Source organism: Botryllus schlosseri, chromosome 6, assembly GCF_051294905.1.
Source record: "Botryllus schlosseri isolate E-star chromosome 6, Bs_hap1, whole genome shotgun sequence".
Classification (NCBI taxonomy): domain Eukaryota; kingdom Metazoa; phylum Chordata; class Ascidiacea; order Stolidobranchia; family Styelidae; genus Botryllus; species Botryllus schlosseri.
This window is the reverse complement of record NC_137241.1, coordinates 16,261,179-16,289,145: the sequence shown is the minus strand read 5'-3', so window position 1 is coordinate 16,289,145 and position 27,967 is coordinate 16,261,179. Positions and strand designations below refer to the sequence as shown.

The 27,967-nt window shown below is 39.6% G+C and overlaps 2 protein-coding genes across 6 annotated transcripts in view; one reads left to right on the top strand and one right to left on the bottom strand.

The window, feature by feature from the left end:
* LOC145441178 (uncharacterized) overlaps positions 1-27,967 on the top strand; it is a 149,709-nt gene that overhangs the window by 38,480 nt on the left and 83,262 nt on the right. The window lies entirely within an intron of this gene.
* Positions 27-26,353, bottom strand: LOC145441179 (putative extracellular sulfatase Sulf-1 homolog). 4 transcript variants are annotated; one of them, XM_080318988.1, is made up of 23 exons: positions 25,934-26,353; positions 25,745-25,861; positions 24,839-24,961; positions 24,606-24,757; positions 20,752-20,921; positions 20,534-20,687; positions 19,778-19,953; positions 16,625-16,732; positions 16,246-16,369; positions 14,480-14,562; positions 14,263-14,298; positions 12,985-13,168; positions 12,821-12,913; positions 9,114-9,292; positions 8,655-8,786; positions 7,222-7,433; positions 6,253-6,395; positions 4,584-4,790; positions 4,200-4,296; positions 3,388-3,442; positions 2,121-2,220; positions 822-962; positions 27-524 (listed from the first exon to the last, which is right to left on the bottom strand). In XM_080318988.1, the coding sequence occupies exons 1-22, from the start codon at positions 26,040-26,042 to the stop codon at positions 843-845; spliced, it is 2,874 nt and encodes a 957-aa protein (XP_080175114.1). In that variant the 5' UTR covers positions 26,043-26,353; the 3' UTR covers positions 27-524; positions 822-842. The 4 variants fall into 4 exon arrangements, with proteins under 4 accessions (XP_080175114.1, XP_080175113.1, XP_080175116.1 ...); XM_080318987.1 differs by having other exon boundaries at positions 27-962; XM_080318990.1 differs by lacking the exon at positions 3,388-3,442.

Below are 27,967 nucleotides of genomic sequence, written 5' to 3'. Positions count from 1 at the left end.
GCGTAGCGAAAATCCAGTCACTTCCGAGCGGTTCTAGCGGCAATATATTACATTGAAAGAGATATCCAATTGTACATAAATACGAATGCGTGCATCCAAACAAATAAACATATGCTGAGAAGCCGTTGTTGGGCCGTCGGTCAGTCTGGATTAGTTGCGGATTATACAGCTGTCGATTACCAAATCAAAGTCGTCCACTTTATTTTGCAAAATCGCCAAGTATAGCACGCATAGCCTCGTTTAGCTTTAGCTCAATTTGAGGGTGAAATTGCCATGAAACAACTACGAAATGAAGTCGACGATGCTTACAGATGCTGTTAGTTTTTATTGTGGTTATCGGAGGTAAATGATAATACCTGTCTGCCGCGACCACAACGCATCATGATAAGCCGCTGATGGGCATATGTTCGAGAGAGTGAAGTAAAAAAAAGGCTTTCATATCTACTAATGCTTGATATAATACTAATTAACCGCTTTAAGCGTAAATACGAAAACGTGCAAGCGAAAGCTCGGCAGAGCATTCGTGAAGCGTTTAGGGGGCAGCAGCGCCAGCCTTGACAAATTAATCGATGACTTGTAGCCATCGTAGTGTTACAGTGCGCGCATTTACTTCGCGTTAGAACTGGGTATGCCACACTAGGATACTGAACATGTGGAATATTTTCATCGTCATTCGTCTTCATCACATCAATCAGCAGCAGCAGTTAGCGTCCAAGCGCTGGCCCTGCTAAGGAAAGAAACGTACAGAAACAAAGAGATGTGGGATGTGCCAGTATATCTTCAATATCAGTTCGTTCAGTGTTTATAAACAAAAAAGTTCGGCGTGTTATGCCTATATCCTTCTATTGAAGCGTTTTTTTGTTCTTCTCCTTTGGCCGCGAAACGTTCTGTGCCCTTGGGCTGAAGGGGTTGTCCAACCTGGTGCGCCGCCCATACTTCCAGCGCCTATTCGGTCGGGGAATCTGAAGTAAACAAGGTCCGTGAAGTATACTTGGAGACACACATCACATATTATGGGTTTAACAGGCCGAAAATTCATGCTTAATATTAAACACCCTACCTTTTCACAAGAATACTCGAATGAAGTTTTAACATTACTTCGACAGTGAAAATATTAGCATTTTTTGAAGACTTCTTCAACTTGGAAAATTTTCCTGCGCTTTGCGAGATTCATTGATGTTGCAAAATAGGAAGCATTATTTTTGGGTCGCGCCAAAAGTATTTGTGTACCCCGAATCCAGGGTCGGCAATCTTCAGCATACAAAGAGCCATTTGAACCCATTTCACGTTCCCGTCACATAGAACCAACCGAGAGCCGCGAAGTCAGGCGTAATTACCCCTAAAATGCCGGTCGCACCACTTACAGTTTCATTTCATTTATGCTGAAGTAGGCCTACATATGACCCGATCTGACATCTCAAATGTGGAAATGGTGAAAATTCAAGAGTTATAACAATACAACTTCGATGTTTCCAAGCTTAGAGTACAGTGTGACTGATGTTGTCAACGCTAACACAGGATGGATACCACATCATGAGTAAACCAAAAATGAAACATATGCAACTCTCAGCAAGTGTTTATCCCACGCAAGCGTGGTTCCCTGTCACACATTTATTGAAATGTTTGGCGGTTGTCAACATGCGATACCGGTATTGCGTTTCGTTTTCTGGTAATACCAAGAGTCGTCCCGCGCGGATGAAGGAAATTATCAAGCTTAATAAACCTGTCCCGACATTCTTTTATTACTGTACGAAAATCAACACGATTTATGAAATCTTTGAAATGAAAACATTCAGGATAATAGAAAAATCAATGAAGAGAAATATTATTTCATGAAACCTAGTCTATCACGGCTCCATGGAAATTGCAAATTCACCATCTTTTTAATCTCGATTCTCTGATGATATATTCAAGATCCTGGCAAGCTCCGGGAGGCCACAATTATGATTTCCCAGCCGTAATAATAAGACAGATTGACTACTATCAAATCTGATAAATGGCTTATTTAACTCTTTTTAATCGACCTGGTTAACCTCTGGCTATGAAAATTTGCAAAGCATAAATATATGTTTGCTACAACTCCGACAAATGAAACAATAGAATTGCACAGGCTGTCATACCCTGGGTGCTTTCGCAGTTTTCTTTTTTTGGGATACTTTGGCTTTGATCCGCGACCTCTCGTCCGGGATTTGGGTTTGCTCCAACCCCCTCTGCCTTTTCCTGGATAACAAAATTAACATTATGTACCTAACGGAAGTATATTTCCCATAGTTGTATGGGCAGCCGCTGCTTTTTTGAGAGGGGTAACTCAACAATAATAGGTAATCCAATCAATCCATAGTTTCTAAACCAATTAAGGATCATACTCTATTATCAGTAATGACAGATATCACTTAAAAAAATAAAGAACTATAGCACACTGTTCGAATTGTTGAAATGTCCAATACCCATACCGCTGGTCTTGAAGTCAAATAAATCAAAAATAACACAGTTAATCGACCTCGGAAATTACATAATAACACATGAAAATTAAGAACACTAAAACAGATTTTGAATTATATTCCAGCATATTATACCAAACCATATTTCATTTTGTTACAGCAATATGCACCTTGAATGAAAACAATAAACACTGCTTCTTTGCAAGGTATAGAAAATCAATCATCAAATCGAATAAACCGGTATCTAAAGAATAGCATCCCGTTTACCTCTCATAAATTTAAAAAAGAAACATCTATTCATTGACACAAGTAGTTTTACTTATTATTTAATAATGAGCTACTAAAGTATACACCAAAACATTTTTGACGGCTGTAAAACACACATTGCCCCACACATTGCCTACCGACTCGAGTCACTGCCTTAAAATGACTTGACTGGCGCTTAACGTAAGAAAGATACGGAAAAACTCATGACTCCGGACCATTTTCAATCCATGGCCGACACGGAATTGCATTGTATATTATTGTCACTGATCAATGCGTATGTAAAGTCTTCGAATCAATAGCTCCACGTTATAATGCACTATGCTTCATGTGGAATCGGTATAACCTCTGTGGTCACGATATTTGTTATGATACGTCCAGTTTAGAAAGACCTGATCCAGAAGACTGGATAGTGTTTATGTGTAATTTCACACAGTTGCACACATGCAGTTATTAAAAGTAACTTTGAAACATTTTGATGTTACTAGTGTGGTACCACAATATGCATTTAAGATTGAAGGCATACGGAATTTGTGCAACTGATTAGAATGGGTCAGATAATAAAAAAGGCACAGATGCACACACCACAACATCAATATATACATCAGACAGATGCAGGGGAGAATATTAAATCCAATTGGAAGGATATCGGTGGAAATTCACTATATGGAGGCAATTCTACCTTTGTCGAAATCCTTTACGTTGTCTAGGTGAGTTGAATGTGCGTGGTGTTCCATCTGATTTTATGAAGGCAAAGCACAAGGAGGAATGAGTTAGTAAAGTGATGGCATGAAGCATGTGAATGAAGGCAAACGTGAAACATTTCATTAGGACTCAAGTAGTAACACACAGTACATTGAGCACCAAAATCGGCTAATGGGGCTTGGTTAAGAACATTGCAGTGTAAATACCCGTCGTGCATATTTGACGGCAAAATACAAGTTTTCAATAGTAGCTAGCGTACTTCAGATGACATTGCGAATTATTATCCAAGAGAGTGCCAGAGAATCTATAGAATCGGAGGGTTCACTTGTCATTGACAGTTGTTCAAAAATGAGAATACCAAAAAGATCTCATTATTGCTTAAAATAATGGTGTACTAATGGGGTCTGAATTCATGAATTGAGCAAAGTTACAGGATGAAGCACAATAAAAATATTACAGTATCTCTCCAACAAACAAGGCAACAGAGCTATGAATAGCCAAAACGAGAGTGATCTACCTCACGCACTACCTCACAAGACCCAAAACTTGCAGAGGTTGTAAGAAAGTATACTTCTCATATTCAACCTATTTACCAGTATCAGGAAATTCCGACTTTCAGGCAACAAGCCGCTTTGCCGGTTTTATCGCTATTCAAGTAGGCCTATAATTGTTCTGTGAATATTTTTTGTACCGAAAGAGGATGACATTTTTCTCTCTCTCTCTCTCTCTCTTGTCTCTCCGAATCGTAAACCCACCAGGATTATAAGTTGTAAAAAATGCATAACACACCTCGTTGCGTAGTAGTCTGGTGGTTGAGACGCACAGACGGTATGTCAAGAGGATCATGCGGTTGTGCGGTAGTCATTACAGTTGCGGCTTCATTACCCTGAATGTAAACGATATAAGTATGAAAGCCGATAGCAGTTGACGAAGCCCAGATTCTGGTCAGATCCGCAAAATGATCCAAATGGACAAACCATTGAGATTTAGGCCATAGGGTACAAATGTTTTTGATCAAACAGTTACAATCCTAAGCGCTCCCAACACTAGGACTGAGCTCAATGATTCGAGTATACAAATCCAAATAGTGTATCAATTGCAATCATTCCAGTAGAAGTACTTTGTAACTGACTACTGACTACCTGTTACTGACTACCTTACTGACTACAATACCTGAAAGATTTCGGTACTGGGTATGTCGAAATCGCGCAGAGGCCAGTCAACATCGGCAGTAGAATTGATCAGAGAAGAATTAGCCGGTGGATTGACAAAGGGCGGCAGCGTGCAATTCCTGTTGCCCTTGCAATTCCGCAGTTTCCTGACCATTTCCTGATAGACGAGCCTCTCGCTTTCCTGAAGATTCATCTCCGTGCTGACGAGCTGCAATTATAGCGCATCAAATCAGACACAGAATGGCGAAATGATGAGGGATTTTACAGGCGAATATAAAGTATCTTAATTGAGGGTTCCCAACCTGGGGGTCATGAGCCTATATCATCTCTAAGTATGCTCTACAATGGCAAGAGAAGTCAATTAAAATTCAATAAAATTTCAAGTACTCCGACAGCAATAAGCTAGTTCTTGATCTTGAGTATGCTTGCTTCCCGCTACCACCAAACCAGCAATTGAGACATTGTCAGAAGTCAGAGGAAAAATAAGCGCAACCGAACCGCCACATTCACTGATAATGTAATAATAACTAATTAATGTGCTAACATGTTTATTGTGTGTTGTATTTATATTATTTTATCATTCTAACTGAAGGTCACCGTGTAAACCAGTTTTTCCAATAAAATAATGTTTCTTATTTTTTTTTTCATTAGGTTGCGAACAGTCTGGGAGTATTGATTTTTCAAAAATTTCAAAGGTGGCCGTAGTGTAAAAAAGGTCGGGAATCCACGGACTAATAATAATCATTTATCAAATCAGCGCAGGAAGAGCAGTTACACAAGGAGAATGCGAAGCCGACACAATTTTCTTTTGCAGTTATTCCGTGAAAACTGTGCCTTAGAACAGTGGATCCCAAACTGATTGCCCTCTATCAAGCTTGACATATCTTTATTGTCTCCCTAGATGCCAGAAGAATCAGTAACAAAGTAAATTTTGTTTTTCCTAGTACTTAAGTACATGTTTTATTGATATGCATTACAAACTCAAGTAGTTTTGTTAGATAGTTTTGATGTTGGACGAAACAAAAGCAGTAATGCCGAGCGTATTACATCTATAACAATGCAAGTGGATAAGGCTCAACAAATTATATATAGGCCTCCATACGTCAGAGTTAGAGACATAAAATAACCACTAACTGTTTTGCATAGTCTTGACTATGTTTTTTAGACTTCTGCTATCGTTGAACCCAATAATCGTAATATGAAGCTAACAATACGATATATAGAGCAATCATGACAAAAGATATAATATTACTGGGCGCATTAGGCATATTCATTGTTAATTGTACAACAGGAAATCATTGAATCATTTTAGCATCAAATGTCCATCGATTGAAAATTTAACTCCGCAAGAAACTGAAAGTAAAAGCCTGAGCACTTGGAATTTTTTCCCCTTGGCATTTTTGTCACCCGAATCACCCCTTTTGATATTTTTGCCCCATTGTCTCACAAAATCGCCCCTATGGCAAGGTGATCCACGCATACGGTTAATACATTGCTGTGATATGATGTGTCGATAACGCAGTCTTCCACTATTCTGCAATTTTCCGTAACAATTCTAATATTATGGGACGCTTATATTTATGGCAGATTTAAAACTCTCCGCGACCCGGACAGGAAGCACTTTATGACCTTCTATTTGCAAGCCCTGGCATAGAATTAGCGTAGCATACCTGGTAGGGATCTACAATCATGTTGAAATATTCCCTGAATCCGGTGATAAATTGGCAATAGACGGCATCTGTGTGTTCGTTGATTATCCGCACACACCAATATGTGTTATTGTTCGAATTGGTGCAATAGCACTGATTGTCACCTGGGAGAATACAAGCAAAGATGAGCTCACATCATACAGGTAAAACTAATATCCTGTTGATTGTATGGGAGAAAATGGTAATTGAACAATTACCACACACCCCTTGGTTAATAAAATTGGGTTTGTTTGACACCAAACAATTACAGGGTAGTTAGAAAACACAGCAGGTTATCAGGTCATCTAAACAACCTCTAATAGACATAAACATAGAAACTTGTAGGCAGGTCTATACTTAACCAATTACCTGAATACCAACACTAGGACAAAGATGACCTCAAATAATATAACAATGGGATACGACATGCGAGCAATGTGTCACAATATCAGTAATTAAAAACCCACATGTTCTTCCTGATATAGTAAGTTTAAGGTAGATACTGCTACGCAATTTATGCTAATAAATGTTGCATGGTCGTATCAACCACCAGGGCACGAAAATGTCAGCGCCGAACTGGGATGTAACCAAGCCACAAGGTTCCTAGTCACAAGTCAATCTTACTTGTATAATTTTGACTCGAGTCAAGTTGCGTCATTTTCAATTCACCGTCAAGTCCGAGTCCAAGTTCAACTCTTCATTATTGATTTGAAGTAGGTTTCAACTCAACTCTTGGCTGTTATCGAATGCCTCGAATTGATAATATACTCATTTTTCTCACTCTCTCAGGTTTATTCAAAGAGATCGAAGATCAAGAAGAGTTGAATCATTTCCTATCATTTTCTATGATTCAATTCAAGTCGACAAAAAATTGCAACTCGGGTCATTAGGCCACAATCCTGCCGCCAACAGTCGGAAAAGCCGGTGAAAACAGAATAAATCGGAGCTTACCGGTCCACACCGGCTGCGAAGTCCACGTCTTGTTACTCAGAACGAAACAAGTAAGTCCCTGATATCCGCAGCGTCTCGTCTCGGCCTTCATCTTCTTCCGGATCTTACGCTGCTTCTTGGCCAGATTCGCCTCCTTCAGCGCTCTGTTCACCTCGCGTTGTTGCTGGTAGATTTTTCGCTGCTCCTCGAATTCGCGTTCCTCTGTCGCTCTCCTGGAGAGTGAATCATGAACGCCGGGGTTAAAAGCAAGAACAGACATAAAGTATGATACTGTTTACTGTTGTGACCCACATCGACACATGTCAGTTTGTTTGGAGTAGGGTAGATGCATGTTAGAGTTAAGAACTGGTTGTAGTATTACTTCTATTTTACCGAACTATACTCAATACGACTGTAAGCATATAATAGATTTTCAGTTGAATTACTAGTCACACATAGCAATGAAAAGAACCCAATACCATATCATCATTCGCAGAGTTGGAATCGGGGTCCGCACCCTAGGCTCGAGCACAGATGGTTGCTATAAAAATCTTGATTTTGATCAGTACATACAATTAGCAGTTCGTTTATGAGTTGAGTGATCACCGAGCTCTATTTCACACGTAATATTTCAAAAGTACGTAGGAGAATATGTCCATTATCGAGGCTCAATTGGACGATCTTGGCCATTTAATGGCCGCAATCCTCGCACTAGCACATCGAGGCAGGGATCTCAATTATTCTTTTCGGCATATTTTGAAGCAAGGACCTGTTTTAACAGGCTGGGCTTTGTGGTCACGTTAAAAACGGTTTTCATACGAATCACGCACAGTAGCAAACATTCTCCTTCGTAGTCCGTATTCGACTGCGATGTATCTGTACTTCATATATTCTGAATTAAGGTATGCTCTGGTTTCGACATGGTTAAAATTTCTTGTTCTTGCTGTACTGGTGCATTAGTATGCTAACCAGATAGCCGGAAAATCATCTTCCTTGCTACACTGATGCATTGGTATGTTTGCCCTAGTCGCCTAGGTAGCCAATATTACTGGGTGCTTGGTTTCTTTGATCTTAATCTGGTATGGCTCGATGTTACCATCGTGAAATTGATGTACAACTGTAGTAATTGCGCATCGTGTGTATTTATAGTGGTTTACTGCTAAAGACAACAAATCGTAGACTGAATACATTAGGTCTTGCGTGCCACTAGTGAAGGTACAGTGTGCAGGACTGTTTCGGCCCGATGACAATGTAACTCGTAAATACGATACAAACGTAACCCAAAACCACTTTCTAGATTACAATATCCATAGTTTGAAAGTATACAGTTATACCTGAAAATGGTCTAAAAATATAGCCACTCGAGTAAGCAGTGCAAGTGGGCATACTCAACTTGCGTACTACAAAAAGGTACAAGTATTTCGTTAATGACCACCTCTGCGTGCAATACTCACTCTTCATCCAGAGGATGCGTGATATTCGTTTTAGCCGACCTCGGCTTCAGAGACGGAGGTGGGCAGTCACAATGTTGATTTGAATTGAGCAAATCGTAGCTGTTCAGGCATTTGCGAAGAGTCTTCATGTATCTATCAAGTTTGCAAGTTACAGTTATGGCGCGCGATTCTTCATTTACGAAATAACAATTGATGAAATTCAATTACTTGACAACACCATAGCATTGATTTACTGATGTCATAATAGCATTCATGTCGAACCAGCTTCCAAGTAAACTTGCTGACAGAGAGAAACATTATTTCTTACATGACGTAAGTTTGTCTGACAACTTTACATTTCTATATTACGCCTACAACTGTTTAAAAGCCACTCCGCTCCCAGTATTTGGAAATGAACCCTGTATAATTCGTCTGGGACCCATCAAAAGAATTATTTTACAAACGTACAAACAATCTCACTTCATTCTGAATTGCAGCGTCTTGACACTCCTCGCCAGGTGACCCATATGTCTCACCCACAGATTGGGGTCACTGTACAGATCCTCCAAGCACCGTATCTCAAAATTCGGCATATAGAGTCGACAGCTGTTGGTCAAAACCATGCTCTTGTTAGTTCGTTGACCGTTAATTGAGGAACGCTGGAGAAAAATAGAGAGAATAAGCATTAGCATCTTGTAAATATAACCCTTGGTAATCCACAAATTGTGGAATTGATATTTTTTTCCATCAATTTACTGTTCTCTGACTTGAACTAGAAGAGCTAGCCCTGCTTTTAGTCAAATTAGGATGCGATAATTATGAACTAGTGACTGATGCGCCGATGCGAGATGTGTAAAACAACACAATATGCGTCGACACACTGTACCGAGTGTGGAAGCCATACCGTTATACTAAGAATCTTGCCGTTATACTGTGTAAGTTCCAAAAGAACATTGCCTTAAATCCAATCCTAATTGATCCAGGGCTACTCTGCGGGAACGTTCTTAGTTGATCAATTATAAAAACTGTCGAATTCAGAATGAAACTCAGTTTTCCAATGCCTTGCTGATAGTCATTATAATTGTTAAACTTCACATTCTCGACAACCGAATGAATCGTTCAATGAAATACTGTTTTATAGGTGGAAAACTGACAGCCTATCGTTTACTTCACAGCCATTTATTCTAAGAAAGGAAACTCAAGATAAACATCCGCACAACTCAATTTGTCACAGACAGGGTTTCAGTCGCTTCGAAAATAAATGATTCTGGCTTATTTCGCGAAGAAAATCAGCGCTTCATCTGTTTAAATAGCCATTTGAGGTAATGAACTGTCGAACTACAGTAAGTGATAGCATGATATTGTTAATTTATTCACTAAAAGCTTTTCGACTGACTCTCATCACCAACGAACGTCAGCAATACCATGTATCAAATTCATATTTCCTACATTTGGAATTCTATTGACCATTCTACTGACGTTCGCAGCTGATGAGATTCATTGGAAAAGCTTTCAGTGAATAAATCGACAATGTGAAGTTATTGTTTCGTGTAATTCTGAAGTTAATCATTCGTACCAAACACCTAACCAAAGTATTATCGAGTAGGGTGGAGTGAAAAATGAAAATTTTTGAATTTCAAAAAAGGGTCTTGATATGTGGTGCCAAATAGTAAACAAATAAATTCTATCATAATTTTGGGTTCGTACACCCTCTGGTGGTCGTGCAATTTCACCGAACGAGCCAAAAACAGCTAATTTCGCCATATCTTGATCATCACTTACACTAGAAAGTCAGTTTTGGGCTTAAAAGATGCAGAAGCAACATGTTTCTATCTCACTTCCATAGAACTTACTCTTAAAAATAAACAGAAAAAAAGTTACAAGCAAATTTCTGATTTTATAGGTAAAATTAAGCACTGAAGCAGTGGGTAGGATGTCAAAAGCGTGTAGTGATTGATCTTATGACTGAGCAACATACCCTATTAATTAGAACCACTTCTCAAAACTTGCTTAAACAAATGAAACCCCCTCCAAGCATAAATAGGGCTCAGGCATCGAATAGAAACTGCTGAAACTGTATTTAAAACAGCGTCCATTGGTAGTGCAGAGTCACGATATCGGTAAGTTTATAACAACGGCCCTCATGAGATTTCTTTCCAAAATGCTGTCGTAGGGTTTGTATCATATTTGTCACAAAGCTCCTGAATGAAAGCACAAAAATTGAAAATACAAATTCAAAACACAAACATCAATTCTATACTGGAAACAGACAATTTTTGTAGCAGTATCATACGAGTATCAGTGTGCACAAACATTAAAATCATGTTTAGTATTGAAAGATTTCATCTGCTTTCAAGACTTCAGTTTTCGTCTGATGAGGCTATCTCTACGTTTAAATCTTGAAATATTGAGCAGATGCTTATGTCACCACTGTCACATGTCTTTCCACTGCCTGGTTGTGGCAAGGATAACTGAGCCTTAATGGTGATGATCATAGGTTTCCCAGCTCGTGATCAGACAAGGTCTTGATTGCGATGCAGGCGGCTGTTCAATATTTTTGAGCTTTAAGTTGACAATTTGGTGGAAAGATTAAGCCTTGATGTTGATAACTGGAATTTGGAAGAATCTGATGCTGGTGTCAATGTTGCTGCTTTAGGGTTTGGTTTCATTTATATATCCTCCTTCAAAGTCGTAAATTGGAACCAGATCTGCAATATTTAGAGGCTGGGCCCGTCGTTAATTCAATATGGTTGACTCTCGCATCTCAAATTTCAAAGTACTCTGTGGGACAGAGTCGTCCATCGAGAAATCTGAACTGTCTTGCTCAATTCTGCATGGAGGTCTATTTTCCGATATAGTTTGAAATAAAAATGCACAATTCCATTGTAGATGGTGCTAAAAATTTCCATAATATGGTTTCCCGTGTCACAAAGCTGACTGATACCCGAATTCACTCCCTTGCACTATCTTTGCTACGAAGAAATGCTCATTTTGAACATCCAGAAAATATTTTGCTGGGAATGCTTTGTTGACGAGGAGGGAAACGTCCGAAGATTTACAGTTAACAAGATTACAGCTATGCGCAGAACAACCACACCATACCAAATTCCAATTATCAATTTGAAGGAAGATATATAAATGACACCAAACCTAAAAACAGCGACATTGAGCATCAGTTTCTTCCAAATTCCAGTTATCTACATCAAGGCTTAATCTTTCCACCAAATTGTCAACTTAAACCACCTGCAACCAAGACCTTGTCAGATGTCGAGGTGGAAAACCTAAGATCATCACTATTAAGGCTCAGTCATCCTTGCCACAACCAGGCAGTGGAAAGACATTAAAACGTGCTTACTGAAGTCTTGAAAGCAGATGAAATCTTTCAATACTAAACATGATTTTAATGTTTGTGCACACTGAGACTCATATGATACTGCTACAAAAATTGTCTGTTTCCAGTATAGAATTGATGTTTGTGTTTTGAATTTGTATTTTCAATTTTTGTGCTTTCATTCAGGAGCTTTGTGACAAATATGATACAAACCCTACGACAGCATTTTGGTAAGAAATCTCATGAGGGCCGTTGTTATAAACTTACCGATATCGTGACGCTGCACTATCAATGGACGCTGTTTTAAATACAGTTTCAGCAGTCTCTATTCGATGCCCGAGCCCTATTTATGCTTGGAGGGGGTGTCATTTGTTTGAGCAAGTTTTGAAAAGTGGTTCTAATTGATAGGGTATGTTGCTCAGTCATAAGATCAATCACTACACGCTTTTGACATCCTACCCACTGCTTCAGTGCTTAATTTTACCTATAAAATCAGAAATTTGCTTGTAACTTTTTTTCTGTTCATTTTTAAGAGTAAGTTCTATGGAAGTGAGATAGAAACATGTTGCTTCTGCATCTTTTAAGCCCAAAACTGACTTTCTAGTGTAAGTGATGATCAAGATATGGCGAAATTAGCTGTTTTTGGCTCGTTCGGTGAAATTGCACGACCACTAGAGGGTGTACGAACCCAAAATTATGATAGAATTTATTTGTTTACTATTTGGCACCAAATATCAAGACCCTTTTTTGAAATTCAAAAATTTTCATTTTTCACTCCACCCTATTATCGAGGCAGACAACATCGTGTAAACATCGAGTCAAGTTGCTATTCTCACAACGTCTGAAATCCTCTCACTTTGTCGGGCTTCATTCCGGCGCCACGCCTGAAGCGCTTCCTTCCTTCTTTCCGCAGCTTGTTGTAGGCGCTTCTTCCGCGAGTTTCAAAATCCTAAACAACGCAACGCCTAAGACGGGGGACTTACACAAGAGCAAGGCGATCTGCTTGCAGTTTCGATATACCTTCATGTGCGAAGTAAATAGCATTCTCTTTTGGAGCCTTTTTCCCTTTCTACCTCTCACTCTTTTGTTCCTGACGCTTTGAGAAAAGCCCCTTCTACCACACATTTCCAGCACGTTTATTCCTTGGTTGGAGCGGTGACTCCTTACGAGGCTGTTCGCGGGACACGGGCATCTGCTTTTACGCCTTGATTGCAAGTTGAACAAAATGGGTTATCAATCAAAATTCCATTTACAAATTATTAAAAAATTACGACCGTATAGTAAATGTCTCAATGAAATTTGGGGCTGGGCGAAATTGAGCACCTGAGTGCTTTGATTATGAGTCGAGAAGTCAAACACCACTCCCTATATTATATAATAACGGCAATAACAGTAACTTACAAAATCAATTATGCACCTTGCACGCGACCACAAAGAAAATTACGGCAGTTACACCTGATTAAAAATAATTCGGCATTTCATGACCATGCCCTATTTCATAGAACTTTGTGAGTTGAAACAATGTTGCGGTTCATTGATTACTGCCAAAAAATGTTGTTTCCACATTATTTGGATACTGTTATTCTGTGATGCGACCTATTGAGGTTTTACGAGCTTCCTTATTAGGAAGAACGTATCGAAACTATAATTATCCTTTGTGAAATAACTCTTGGCGACAAAGGATGTATACGTCTAGATATCACCATGCCGCTCGAATCATGGCAGTTGATCCTCGTTTTGAATTATAATACTCAAATTATCGAGCCCACCCCCAGATATCGTAGCAAATATTCTGGCATGCTTTACATATATGAATAACAACATGGAGACCGTGAATTAATTATGTCACATATGCCAAATCAGTGAATGGTGATTGAGATAATCGCATATACTCGTGTCAAGCTGAGTGGAATCATCAGCGGTTGACATGAAAGCCTTATAATTACAGTCTTTTCAGGACCTCGAGACAAGCACGCCATTGAAAAGTACTCACGAATCTTTCTATTAGAGAGTATTACGGTACTTGAGAGCGCAACCCCTTTCCAAATCATTACTTTCGTGGCAAACAGTTTCTTGAAAATAGTCGATACTTGAATAGTAATTTGCGCATTAACCTAGGCCTGAAGGATTCTCAATCACGCAATCTACTTTAAAACACGGGCAGTTATATTTGAATGGAATATTACGTCATTCTGTGGAATCCAGGTCCCATTAAAAATATTGAATCTTGCACAATATCTACAGGCCTACATCAATATAAAATACAGCACAAATGATAAGAATGATAATATAACTTACTTCTTTGGCTTGCCAGGCTTTTTACATTTCTGTAGTCTGCAAAGAGGCAATAAACACGTTACACATGTAAACCACATCAAATATTGTCAAACATATTCAGTCTTCAACGATCAACCATTTGAAAAAATATAGTCACACAAGCCAAGCCTTAGTTCGGTTTGATGATGAAATGTTTGTCAAGTAACTGCGAACAGGAATCATTATTTAGGTGCTTAACCTGAGTTTATGGTCAGCTCCTATGGTACACGTCCAATATTGTCCAGCTTGACATGGATAAACGTAATTCGGTGATCCGCAGAGCTGAAATATGCAAAAACTATGAGCATCCACAAGTGTCCGGCGGTATAACATGATTTTTAAAAAACGGGTAAGCATTAGGGATGGTGTGAACCTCTAAAAGGTTCAGGTTCGTGTGAACGCGAACCTTTTTGAAAGGTTCTGTGTGAACGTGAACCCCATGACGTCATATTGCTAATTCTAACCCTACATCTCAGTGAAGTGATAGCGTATATTAATGTACGCGATACCCAGCGACGACTCGGGCCACATAATGCCACAATGCTGAAGTACATATTGACATTTTAAATGTTGCCGAATGTATCAACTGGAGCAATGAAATGATATAATAATCCCATAAAATCAATATCTTCCGTAACGGTATAGCCCAGACCGGGCAATGTATTCGGCGTCTGAGTATTGCTACGTTGATATTGAGCAAAGTGTTCAACGGGTTTCTATACTTGCTACCGATATTACCCCATTAACAAGTTATGCAGCAGTAGCCAACACCCCAATCGCATAGATTTGTTTTTATGATACAATAAATATATGAAATCAAGATTGACCCTGTTCGCCGGCTAGATTTTTTACATCAGACAAAGATATCAATTTCATATTCACAAACGGAAAACTGGATATTTTGAGCAAACTTTAGTAAGAAAGCAAGTAAAATTTTTGAGATTAGCAAGGTACATGCCCGTTTGGTGTTGATTTTTTTATGCTGCCAGCGTCATGCATAGAGTGCACGTTCACACCATCGCTAGTAAGCATCTACTTCTGAAGGCCTGCAAGAAACACTTGAAATACTTGTGACAACAAATATTCGGTTTGCGCAGTATGGAGGTATAGGAGAACTGGCTGGAACATCAGCATATTCAATCTGACCCGCTGAACTTGTTAAAAGCATAGTAAATACGAGTCATCCGCAGATAATCCTCCACACAGATTGATATACCAAAAAAGTTTTGAGATTTTGAGAAATAGTGGTATCTGTCAAATTCTCATAAAATCAGCGCTTAAAAAAATGACTGATTTATACAAATATATAAAAAAAAATTAGGCTACTCAAAAATCTGAGTGATTTGATGAATGGATGGCTTAAATTCAACTCTTTACGATTCGAGCCTACACATTATAAATCACATTGATACGCCATACTTTCCCCGAAAATGGAGCAGTATAAAATCAAGGCGTCTAAATATCGAGGGGGATATATTAGGATCAGCAACGAGCACTGAAAATCTTTCGTGTCTCTCTAAAATTACAACGTCAGCTAAACGGTAAAAATAACACATACCCAACCCTTTTAATCCCAACGAAGAAACACATTAATGGGGTACAAGGGGTTATTTGCGATCAAGTACTTTAGGTCAAATGTTTCAGCAAAATGTCTGGCCTGACAAAAGTTTAAACTGTTGGGGCCAAGGAACGAGTGTATATGTTTGTGATATGATGGAAAATGTAGCATTGACCAAATTAGAATTGGCCTTATGACAAATTGACAACATCAAAGAAGGTAACATAATTATTATATTACTACATTCAGCTGTGGCAAAAACAACAGCGCCATGCAAGTCTCGTGAGAAGACATGTAGTGGTTTGGTTCACACGTAAGTAATTCGGATTAATTCCTTTAACAGATGGCGTTTGGTGACGTGTGACTCAAGCCACGGAAAGTAAGTTCAAGCGCTAATCCTGTGTTACCTTTCGCAGCTTCTCGGCCTTTGTTTTCATCCTTGGTTTTGTTAAATGGGTTTTGTTGTGAGGCATTTTTCCTCTTTCTATGAGAAAACTATCGCGCCAAGGACGAGCCGCCAGTCTCTCTTCACTGCATTAACACCAAGTACAAGGTGAGTGGAGCGTGACACGAAATAAACAGACTTTTTTTATTTCAGATGAGGCAACAAGGATTATTGGTGCAGCGATTTGGAATTGCTTCAAATACAGATATATCTATTTCAGATAACGATTCACAATTATGGCATTGAAATCAAACTATTGTATCCGCTATTATAACAAGTCATCCAATTTATTCCAATTTTCTATATGTTAGCCTTCAGAAAATTCACATCGATGCCATTACCTAAATGTGTCCAACAGATTTCTTCCATCCATATATTCAGGTATTGGGATCCCGGCGATGCCAAGAATCGTAGGAGCAATATCGATGTTCAACGCAATTTTACGGGACCTACAAAAATTTAATTAACAATTAGGTTAAGAAGTTTTATTGACCGTGTCAATACTTTTTGAACCAGAAATGATGATTCTTGTTCACAACAGTATCAGATAATGATCAAAATCCTGTGTCATAGGCGACTAACCACACAAGTACGAAAAGAAGAAAATACGTGTTTAGTAGTGACAGACAAAGTTTGCTTTATTAGTGTAAATTGTGCAACGTATTGGAAAATTTAGTGACAGCTACAGAAGTCAAATGACATAATTGATTTATCATGATGTCAGCAGTACAATAATCTGAATCTGATTCCTCTTCAGATCAATACAGAGCAATGTGTAATGGCATTTCTCAATTATATTATGTCACTCAAATGTTCATACATGCCATTGAAAGTTTATGCAGATAATTTATTTCCATGTTAATATCGATTTGGCCTTCAAGTACACCACCGATGCTTCAAATCACTAGATTTGATTTCAACTTTACATTCCCAAATGATCTGAATGCCAAAATGGCGACAGCAGTTAGGAGAATAAGTCATCAGACGGGTTAATCATTCATTTAGAACCCGAGTATTAGAAACCAAAGAATCCCTGAAGGATGTTTGCTGTCTACAGAGAAAATACCAGTGATTCATCCAACTACCAGCTCTACTAAGATCGCTCCCAGTCTGGCTTGTTATCTTAACCAAGTGTATCTTCCACTACATCTCAGAGGATTAGAGCTGCGCGATTGAATTCAACCAAGTAAAAATCCACAACGTCACAGGAAAGCAGTATAGGTATAACTCTTTTAATTGCTCAGAAAGGCGGCATTTTCGAGTAGTGGGTTAGCATATAGCATATATTTAGTACTCATTATATTATATCCAGGGATATCTAGAAACTAGATATCCCTGATTATATCAAGCAGTATTGGGATCCCGGCACCACCTTGAAACACCACTAATTTTTCAGCAATTCAAGTCATTCAAAATTTTTCAAGTCAAGCCACAAGTGAAGTTCTGAACATTTTCAAAGCGGTTTGAGTCAAGTCAATTTCAAGTTATCAAATATTTTCACATTTCTATGAGCCACGGGTTATTTATAGAAGTCACTGAGAATGCTGCTCATGGTGTATACTCCATTCTAAAGACTATAATTCAATACGAGCGGAAGTTTATTGACTGATACGCTGCATGTAGGTAAACTCATAATTTTGTGTGGAGTAGAAATAAAGCTTATGCATGTGGGTAGGTGAAATTTGTTACCCAAAAATTTTGTCAAACTGGTAAAAAAAGGACAAATTTTGTTTTTATGGTAAAAGATGACTTTTAAATCAACGACCATTTCCCTTTGGGGTTGTAGCCTATGCACCTCTGTCTCCAAAATCTCACGACCTTCGGTGTGGATTCAGATTCAAAGACCAACTTCTGAAACCGCGTACAACGTATAGCCGGGGTGGGGCTATGACCTGATACCATCGATCATCGTTATTAGGGTACAAACCTATTGCTCAATATTCGTGCTCGTAAATCCAATTTATTTGTAATCCCACCTATAGCCCAAGATAGATTCAGATATTTGTGGCACACAGATCTTCAAGTGTGTGGAGCAGGGTGGTCATGACTTGACTTACGATTTTTCTGATGACTCGACTTGAATGAAGTTATTTTATCAAAATACGGAAATGACTTGACACGAATCAATTTATGTATTGACTTGCCGTGGACTCGAGTCATACCAAGTCATATGACTCGAGACTCAGAACGATATTTCATTTTAATTTCGAAGAATGGTAAAGTAAACACACTCTTGGGATTTTGTCTATTGGTACTGGTACTTGAAAATGCGACCAGAAACTGCTAAAAGTAAGGAAAATTATTATATTGTAAATGCGAACCATTCGATATCACCAAGTAAAGTTATAAAAAGTGGGTTTAACAAGAATTTGACAGGAAACTGACCACAGTGACCAGTCAACACAATGACGTGGACTCGGACTCAAGTCATAATACCACGACTCGAACTCTACCCTGTGCTCGCCGACTTGGACTCGGACTTGACTTGGTGCTGAATTGAAATGACTTGACTCGAATCGAGTCAAAACTATAAAAGTGAGATTGACTTGTAACTCGGAGCCTTGTGACTTGGTTACAACCCGGGTGTGGAACCTTTGCGAGTTCGTTAATTTGATTTGACTTGAGTAATATTCTTAAAATGGAACCTGACTTGACTCGACTTGAGTCAATTTGTGTATTGACTCGACCAAGTTTTATGACTCGAGACATTCTATATGACTTGATCGAAGTTTCGTGTATCAGGACCGATACTTGAAAAATAAACCCAGAAACCATCTTTTATCTGCTTGAATAAACATGCTGAGAGTGAGAACAATGAGTATCATTGTTAATATTCAATATCGCAATATCGCAATTCAATATCGCTCAAGAGTTTCACAGAAGTGGGTTCAACCTGACTTGAAATCGATAACGAGCAGTGAAGTCAATGACTTGGACTTGACACGGCGGTGAATTGAAAATGACTCGACTTGACTCGAGTCAAAACTATAAAAGTAAAATTGACTTGTGACTCGGAACCTTGTGACTTGGTTACAACCATGGGCGAGCAGTTGTTATGATATTGTGATGTCAGTCAAAGTCATTATCGCGACAGTTAAGGGCATGCCGAAGCCGTAATGCTTTTTGATCTATTTTAATTGCTTCCCCCTAAATTTGCTGAACATAATAAAAACAAAAGACTGATTTGCATGCAGTGCTAGATTAAGATTATAGGTGGTCTACGAGTGTGAATAGTCCTGTAAAATTTTACAATAGTGCAACTATCTGCATTCTGCAACTTTAGAAATGAGTGGTTACAATAGTAGTCTTTCGATTAAATGGTGTTACTTAAAAAAAATAGTTTCCGTGATATGTTGCAAGTAATCAATAAACTTAAAGTTGTTGAAAGCAGTACAAAATAAGTAAAATCATTTAGATAACCTAGTACAGGTAGTTCTACCCAAGTATTCGGGATTAGTACATTGTAGACTACCTCTGGATTACAAATAACTCACGTCTGATTGCGCGGTACTCCAGGTCCCCTCATAGCAAAAGGTATCCGAATATCAAAGTCATAAGGCATTGTCTTCCCCTTTGGAAGTCCAAATTGTCCAATATGATATCCGTGATCAGAAACGTACAGGAGATAGGTATTATCCAGTTCCTGCATCTCTTGGAGCAGATCAACTATCTACAAATACCACATAAATTAAAGTTATTAACTTTTTGATACGATACGACGCAGGTGTGCAGATGCAAACGTATCAAATTTCGTTACACAAACGTGTCAATAATTTGTGTCATTACTGCGTGAAAGTGACACAAATCGAAACTTGATTGTGTGTGAAACAGATAACATTGATTTCATGTACGTAAGTGAAGTAAGCATAACAAACATAAAAGACTGTAATTTCATAAGATAGCAGACGCCCTCTTATGTTCTACGACGCTGATGTGGTTTGTACTTTTTAACAAGCGCTATGTCAACTCCCACGTATTATTATACAATAAACAATTGTGTATAATAATGAAAAGTCATTCACGAGAAGAAGAAGCGATATTTATCGATAAAAATTAGGTCCCCGCACACCAATTTTATAGATAAAAGTTTGCGTTAAACCGTGATAACGTGTCGGCCTCATTTTATAAAAATCTAGTATGATAAAATAGACAGTCATAAGGGCCAATTCATGCACTGGACAGTGGACAAGCATGAACCACAAAATTGAGACAATTGATTAAAAAAAATTGACGATAGAGATGTAAACAACCTTTTTGACACCATCATCAACAGATCGTAAAGTTTGCAATCGTTTTTGCTGAAGAAGTTGCGAAAATAGTAATTGAGCCGACTCCATCTTTTCCGTTTTTTGCCTTATAATCCAGTGTTTGTCGAAATTCGGTACGTAATCGAAGCTTTTCGTCCTGAAACGTTCGAAGAACATAGTACATGAGTACAAAGCAAATTCATATAATATAGAGATTTCACTTGTAGCCACTTTCGTCACCGTAAAGATTGGCGTATTGCGGGGCGCCGTCTTCAGGTCCGTGCGGGGCGGGGAAGCTGACTACGGCAAGAATTGGCTGTTCCCGATCTCTCGTTTTTGACTCGCGAATGAAGTCCAGGCTCTTATTAGTTACCAAGTCGGTGAGATAATCCTGAAATAAAACCCCCGAGATTATCAACAGCCAAGTCTGCAAATGGTTAACACATCGCGCATCGTATTCACTGTTATATATCAATACGAGTTAGTAGCAAATGTGCATATAAGTAGCCTATATTCACAGAGATCACAGTGCCGTAGTGTCGACCAACTCATGCCAGTGTGAACAGCCTACTGCGTTTTTTCTTTATTCCTAGTTCAATTCAACCTAGCCTTACGTTTGTCTACATTGCACAATTGCCCATGAATTCTGTGAATACGGCGTTAGATCGATAAAACCGCAGAAGGAACTAGTGTTTTCTGGGCTAGTGTAGTCACGCGCTTATTCCATTTCCAAACATCTGCAATGGCTACATTTTCGTTTTTGGATTATGTGAAAACGAAACCTCGCGGCCACGGATTTGGTTACGTTGCGGTATTATACAGATCAGTCATGAAGACCGTATGCTCATCACTCAGTGTATACAGCAAATACAGGTATAGCTCCTTATGTGATAACATCACAAGAATCCAGTGAGTGTTCAGAATAATAGATGAAGACGCCGCGCTGCAGACTTTTTAACCAATGCAATGCAACCAGCCTGCTGCTTTTGTTCGTGTGGTACTTCACATACATGACAAATCTATCGGTTCTGCGAAAGGTCGGTAATAATTCGGTCGAAAGAAATACACGCAGACATTTCGTAGCGTGTCAAGGCCGAAGGCGTGTCGCTTTCCTCAATTACAGCTGAACGATACCGTATTTATACGTAAACTTTGTGGGGTTGTCGCGTTGAAAGATATACCTCGCGCGACGCGAAGGCACAATCGCGAAATCTGTCATTGTAATTGTGCACAGCTGTGCGGAATCCACCCAAGAAGAGTACTACATTGTTGCAAAAAACTAGGTCAATGTCGTATGCAAGTCAGCAGTCGGTTGAAGCCCAAATTTGAAATACACTTATATAAGTAAAAGCCTGCGTTAATAAGTATTAATTTGGATTAGCGTATCATGCGACGAACGTTACTGCTGCTTAACCAATCATTTCTACACAAGAATGTGACGTCACTGTTTTACAATCAGGATACGCCACGGTAAAATAAAATCCGAAATTGCGGTCCATTACGCGTATCGACTTTTCCCAACTACTCGATGACAATGACCATCGCTGGTGCAGGCCATCGCTGGTAATTGTTGCTTTATAGTTACTTCATCTAGTGCAGGGGTTCTCAAAGGATGGGCCATGGCCCACTGGTGGGCCACAGAGCATTTTGAGGTGGGCCACAGAGCTATTTAGAAAATTTCAGAATTAATGTAAGTTTAGTTACGTTTCTTATGTTATTCGCTAAATATATATTTGTATTATCTAAAGCTTTTCATCCGACTCTGATTAGACGTAGTGGCGCGTATGGAGTCAGCATGTACAAATCCAAAACGTTAGGGAAATACGGTGGCTTTTTTCTACTGGCTATGACAACCTACGGCTAACAACAACTAAAATAATTTCAAGCGTATAAAAACTGGAAGATAATGCTGAAGGAACCAAGTATTCCGGCAGGGTCATATGTCGTATGCCGTTGAAAGGGGTATGCAATGAACTCGCAATGAAGTGCAATTGATGTACAGATTTACTGTACTTCGGCAGGCCGTATTATTGTAAGCTAAAAATAGCCATAATTGCAAATTATTAGTAGCTTCTTGCGGAGGTATACTGCACCACCGCAACGATTCTTAATGGATTGAGAATTTATCGGAGCGCATCAATCTTTGAAGTCGGTGTAAAATGTCCGGCCTGGAAATCATTGTACATCATGAAAGACTCACAGGAATTGATTGTATCATTGGAATGAATATTCTGACATCGCAACTTCAGTTGTTTTGGTACAATACATACAAAGAACATCATGCATATTGAAAAATCTTTCTTCACTTCCCTGTAGTAGCCTACTCCATTCACCAATGAATTGTTCGATGCTGGCCAAGAATGATTATAATATTCATCACAATAGTATCACTAAAGTCCCAATCACACAGTGCGGGGATCTAATCATTGTGTTTCGCGACGCGAATGGAGCAGCGGACGAAAATAATCTACTTAGGAGTTTTAGCTTATGATCTACCAGGGCCGTAACTGCCGCACCCACACCCCCAATTGGGATAGCTCGTTGGTCGTTTGTTCGACGATATTTATTGAACCTGAAATTTTTTTTCGCGCTTCGCGCAATTTCGTATCCCTGGATATCGATATTTAAATATCATCCGTTAGAGAAAAATGCGCATATTTTAGAGAAATAGGCATATCGGCGCTGTCCATGACCTGACCACGCATTAAACAGAATGATGACTCTAGTATATCAGGTGGGCCACAGCACATTTTTAAACCGGAAAATGGGCCACGGCCAAGAAAGGGCTGAGAACCCCTGATCTAGTGCTATAAGCAACATATGCAACATTGCACTTACTATTTTGTGATGATGTCTGCTGTTCCGGAATAGTTAATGCTCGACACAAGAACTTGAAATGCTTAACTGCGCCAACAAATATAGGTTTATAGAAAAACATCCCTCCTCCGATTATAGTGTGAGGATAAATAGCCGAGGGGCGAGCCGTATCTTTATAACATAGGTTACAATCGCATCGATTCCTCGTAACTACATCGAATAGCTGTAAATTGTATGGAGGGGGAGCAATTTCATTCATAAGTCATGGCTGAAGAGCGGATATTCCGTATACATTCGTTACGCCACCCGTAACAGTATCTTATATAATGATATTTCGCAGTAGCTTTTGTGATGACTTGGTACCAGTACATAAAAGCCTAACGATCGTTGGTGATTTATGGGATAGCAGCTCTAAAATCGATTTAGTGATAATAACACACGCAGGCCTACATATACCGGCTTTCATGCGCTCACGTGATTACATGTTACATCGTAACTTTTGACACGCGGTTATGAATCTTTCACTTTATCACAAAATACCGAAAGAAGACAGATCGTGTTGAATGATGACAAAACTACGGACCGCAAACGATATGATGACTACGAGAAAGCTACGGACCGACACGAGTTCATTCAACACATAGGGTAACGCAAATAACAGCAAGCAGAGTTAGGATAATGTTGAGTAAGGTTTACGTTAGTTGTGGTTGGCGGGCCGTCGCTTCCATATCGGATGAATGCTTGAAATTCTGTATTTATGGTAAAGTTTAACCTCCTCTCCTCACAGACGAATATACGAAAATCGTTGATATCCTTTGAACAAATTTAGCGGCATCGGCGATGTAAATCACTAATTTTAAATCCATTCGAGTCACTTTATGTAGGATGAATCGAATCGAATTCAGCCCGTTCGAATATTGAAGCAGATGATTCGAAGAAAATCAAAAGGAATAGTCACATTGCGAGTACACTTGGGAAAAGGGGTTCTAATTGACGGCTCCAATTAACCATGATAATTGCCTTGCGCGAGCATATATCGCGCGCTCTCAGATTCTCTAAGAATGTAAAGCCATGGCTCATATACAACCCTGCAAAATGCAATTATACGCGCACAAGACATCGTTTAGAAGCGCTACTAGTAATTTATTTCATCAATTACACAAGTTCCGTTTGATTGGAGCGTTCATATCAGGGTCCGATCTCAATCGGCTACGATTCGATATTCCCCATCGCCCCATAATCTTCGAAGGACATTCACCTCAGCATAACTATCTCCGTGGACTTCCCTTTGCCCATTGTGATTGAGTGTATAATTGTAGTATTTCGAGTTCTTCACTAATCCCATCCAGTAGTCCCAACCGACTGGAGTGTAAGTGCCGTTATATTCGTTCAGATACTTGCCGAAATAACCTGACGAAATTATTCATGCATCGTCATTAGTAACGGGCAGCAATGCAAAACATTGGCGACGCGCCAATAGTTTTTCGTTACCTGTCACGTAACCGTTTCTGTGCAAATAACTGGCGTAGCTTTTCGTCTCGTAATTTCTCTGCCACAGTGTCGAGGAGCAGTTATCGTTGTTGGTGAGGACGTTATGATTGTGCGCGTACAGACCTTTCATCGAAAAAAAGAAGTTCGAAATCGCATTAAGACGCCCGCCAAATTAGATTACAAATGGCCGCGGACTAGGTATCTCTCGTCGGCATCGCGTTCGATAAATGTCTGAGATCACATTAGCGATGTATCGGTCACACATTCTGTCTGGTTCAGCGACGCGCTGACCTCAATAAAGGCAACTTTGAAGATACCTCCCGCGCGAGGCAAAGCAGTTGAGTAACGCGCGGAACGAAAATATGAAGTTTGAGTCAGTTAGAGCTCCGCCTAATTGAGCGGCTGGTATTTCCCTGAAATGTCGAATTAATTTTTGCACTTTCGAGGAGCCTTGTCCCGTAGTTTACACATACTTGTGTTAGTTCGATCAACGCGACAACGCCAACAATGTACGAATGCGTAAATGTTCAAAACTTCTCTTAGAAAATCAGAACTTTCGGTGTGGTGCAAATGACCTATCAAATTAGTGGACGATCATACACGACAAAAAGACACACATTCACACCGTGACCCTGTTACACTCTAACAAGAATCTTGACTAGTCGCAAATCAAAACAGGTCAATCTACCGCATACCGGATTATAGTGCTACACTGCAAGGTTTTGCCATCCCAACTTTGCATGGACAGGAAGATTCCATTAATAATCTCGGAACACCAACGCCGTTTGTATGCTCCACTTCCACAGCATCCAAACAAAAGAACACGGATGCTATCTCTTAGCCATATTTGCACTATTGATAACTGACGTGGAGAAATGCAGGACCTTGAATAAATATTTATCTTACCAGTCAGTATGGAGCTTCTCGACGGGCAACAAATGGGAGTCGTCGTGAAAGCGTTTGAAAATTCCACACCATTATGCATTATATTTTCTCTCAAATTGTCCATGACCTTCAACGACCCTGCCGGAATATACAGCGTCATACATAGGTAAATTAGCAAACATTGGAACACATTTGCGCAGTGATTATTACCCAGCATCACATCCTGGTCGTCAGAAACCATTAAAATTATATTCGGTCTTCTTTGCTGGCAGCTAACAGATGAGATCAGACAGCCGAGTAGCAAGTATATCCCAGACATTTTTGAGCGATGGCTGCGATGATTCGCGAATGAACTTTAGCCTTCCGTCGACTCCCCCGACTGATCCGTATTATCCAGGCTAATATTTGCCTATTATAGATCGATGATGATGTTTAAGGAATCTCCGGTGTCGACTGACGTCAAATCCCCGCTCGCTATCGTATTTCTTGAACAGCTACTCGACGACCAGACAATAATGTCTGAGTAGATAACGGAGGAGCCTTATCGCATATTAGCTTGACGATGAATTACGCCTATATCCATTATTAACTTCGAAATAATTCTAAAATGATAGAGGAGTGATAAGAGTTGAAATGCCCTTGGCGAAATTACGTGTTTCCAACCCGACATTATGTTGCTGAAGCACCACATGCGTTGTCTGTGTTGAGATTACCCGGAAATCGTTCTGCTACCACCAGACAGCAAACATTATATTCCCCGTTTCCCCTCTGGTCCGCTAACAAGAGATCTCAAATCCTCTTTATATTATCAAGTAATTTTCCCAGAGTACCCTACGCTGATATAATGCTATCCGCGAGAAACGGGGTTGAACATTGCACAAAATCCGTCGGAGATTATTTTCATTTGACACCAGCCACCAGCTTGCCCCTTGCTTTAATCAATACACGAGTTGCATTCAGTGTGTTGACCTGTTGGCACTCGTTACGGCATCTACCGTCGCTTTTTTCCACTCCGGCTGGAGACTTCAGATTTGTCGTAGATTGGAAAACAAACAGCGGCCAGTAATCTGTCAGCTGCGTCGACCTTGCCTCGGCAATATCTCGAGTTACAGTTGTGTTTGATCCGTCAGCACTCATTACGTCATGGAACACCGCCATTTCCATTCCGGCTCAAGACTTCGGAGTTGCCGTAGATTCGTAAACAAAAGGCCGCCAGTAACCGGCTGCATCGACCCTGCGTCGGCAATATCCATTCCAATCCTCGTTGAAAAAGCGTGCGAATAAATAGCCTATACTGCCAGCTATTTTGAATGTCCCCATACCCCACCGGCTCAGGTCTATGTACGACCTACATAGAATGAATAATACTGCGAGCCACCGAACATCAACTGACATACAGCTCAAGTCAAGACACTGTGGAAAAGATCATAAATTCTCTTCTGTTCATGAAGGATATTCTCCAAAGAAGGTTCGTTGCTCAAGTGTGCGATGGGAGAGAAATACTGCTCGAAAAAAAGGGAACACAGCTGATCGGTAAAGATAATGATCAATTTGACGGCGGATTTAATCATAACAAATACAATATTTTCCGTGGGATATTTTCACTTTGTTGGAGAAAAGTGACCGAAGTTCTCATCGATGAGTATTGTGCACTTCTCGGTCGACTCGGTAAAGTCCTTCCTCTTAGTTGATGAATGTTTATTACGATTACGATTATTACGAAATGTTATGCCAACACGCATCCCTCAACGCGGACACAATTTTTTTTCGATGTGAATAATGATAAAATGAAGAAAAAAATGTAGAGTGAGACCCTACTCACAAGTGGTCAAAAATGCTCCTACTCGTGACTCTGAATCCGACTCCCCAGCCCTGGTATCTAATCGAACTCCCTGTAGAATTTGCATTGTAAACCGTAAGGTAGGCCTAAGTCTCGCACAGCTACATTATGCTAGATGAGAGAGAAAGCCACCCGGCAGGCTAGGGGTATCTTAGTCCCGAAGTTGTTACCCTCAAACTATGGATTAACTAACTTAAATACATGACAGGAACCGTTGACAATATTACGAGGTATCATCCGGCTATTACTATACCTGACTCTACATGAGCAATTGTATTGTTTCGACAACTAAATAACGCGGTTACTGAGAGACATCTCTGTGTTCAGAAAGAACAATTTAGTTAACCAATTAGGATTACCCATGGGAAAACAAAATCACGCCTTTCCATCCCCATTATGTGTCC

Coding starts and splice junctions, on each gene's coding strand:
- LOC145441179 (XM_080318987.1), bottom strand. CDS start 26,042: ATGTCTGGGATATACTTGCTACTCGGCTGTCTGATCTCATCTGTTAGC. Junction 14,299..14,479: donor GGAGCTGACCATAAACTCAG/GTTAAGCACCTA, acceptor GCCTCTTTGCAG/ACTACAGAAATGTAAAAAGC. Junction 4,791..6,252: donor TGATTGTAGATCCCTACCAG/GTATGCTACGCT, acceptor CTATAATTGCAG/CTCGTCAGCACGGAGATGAA.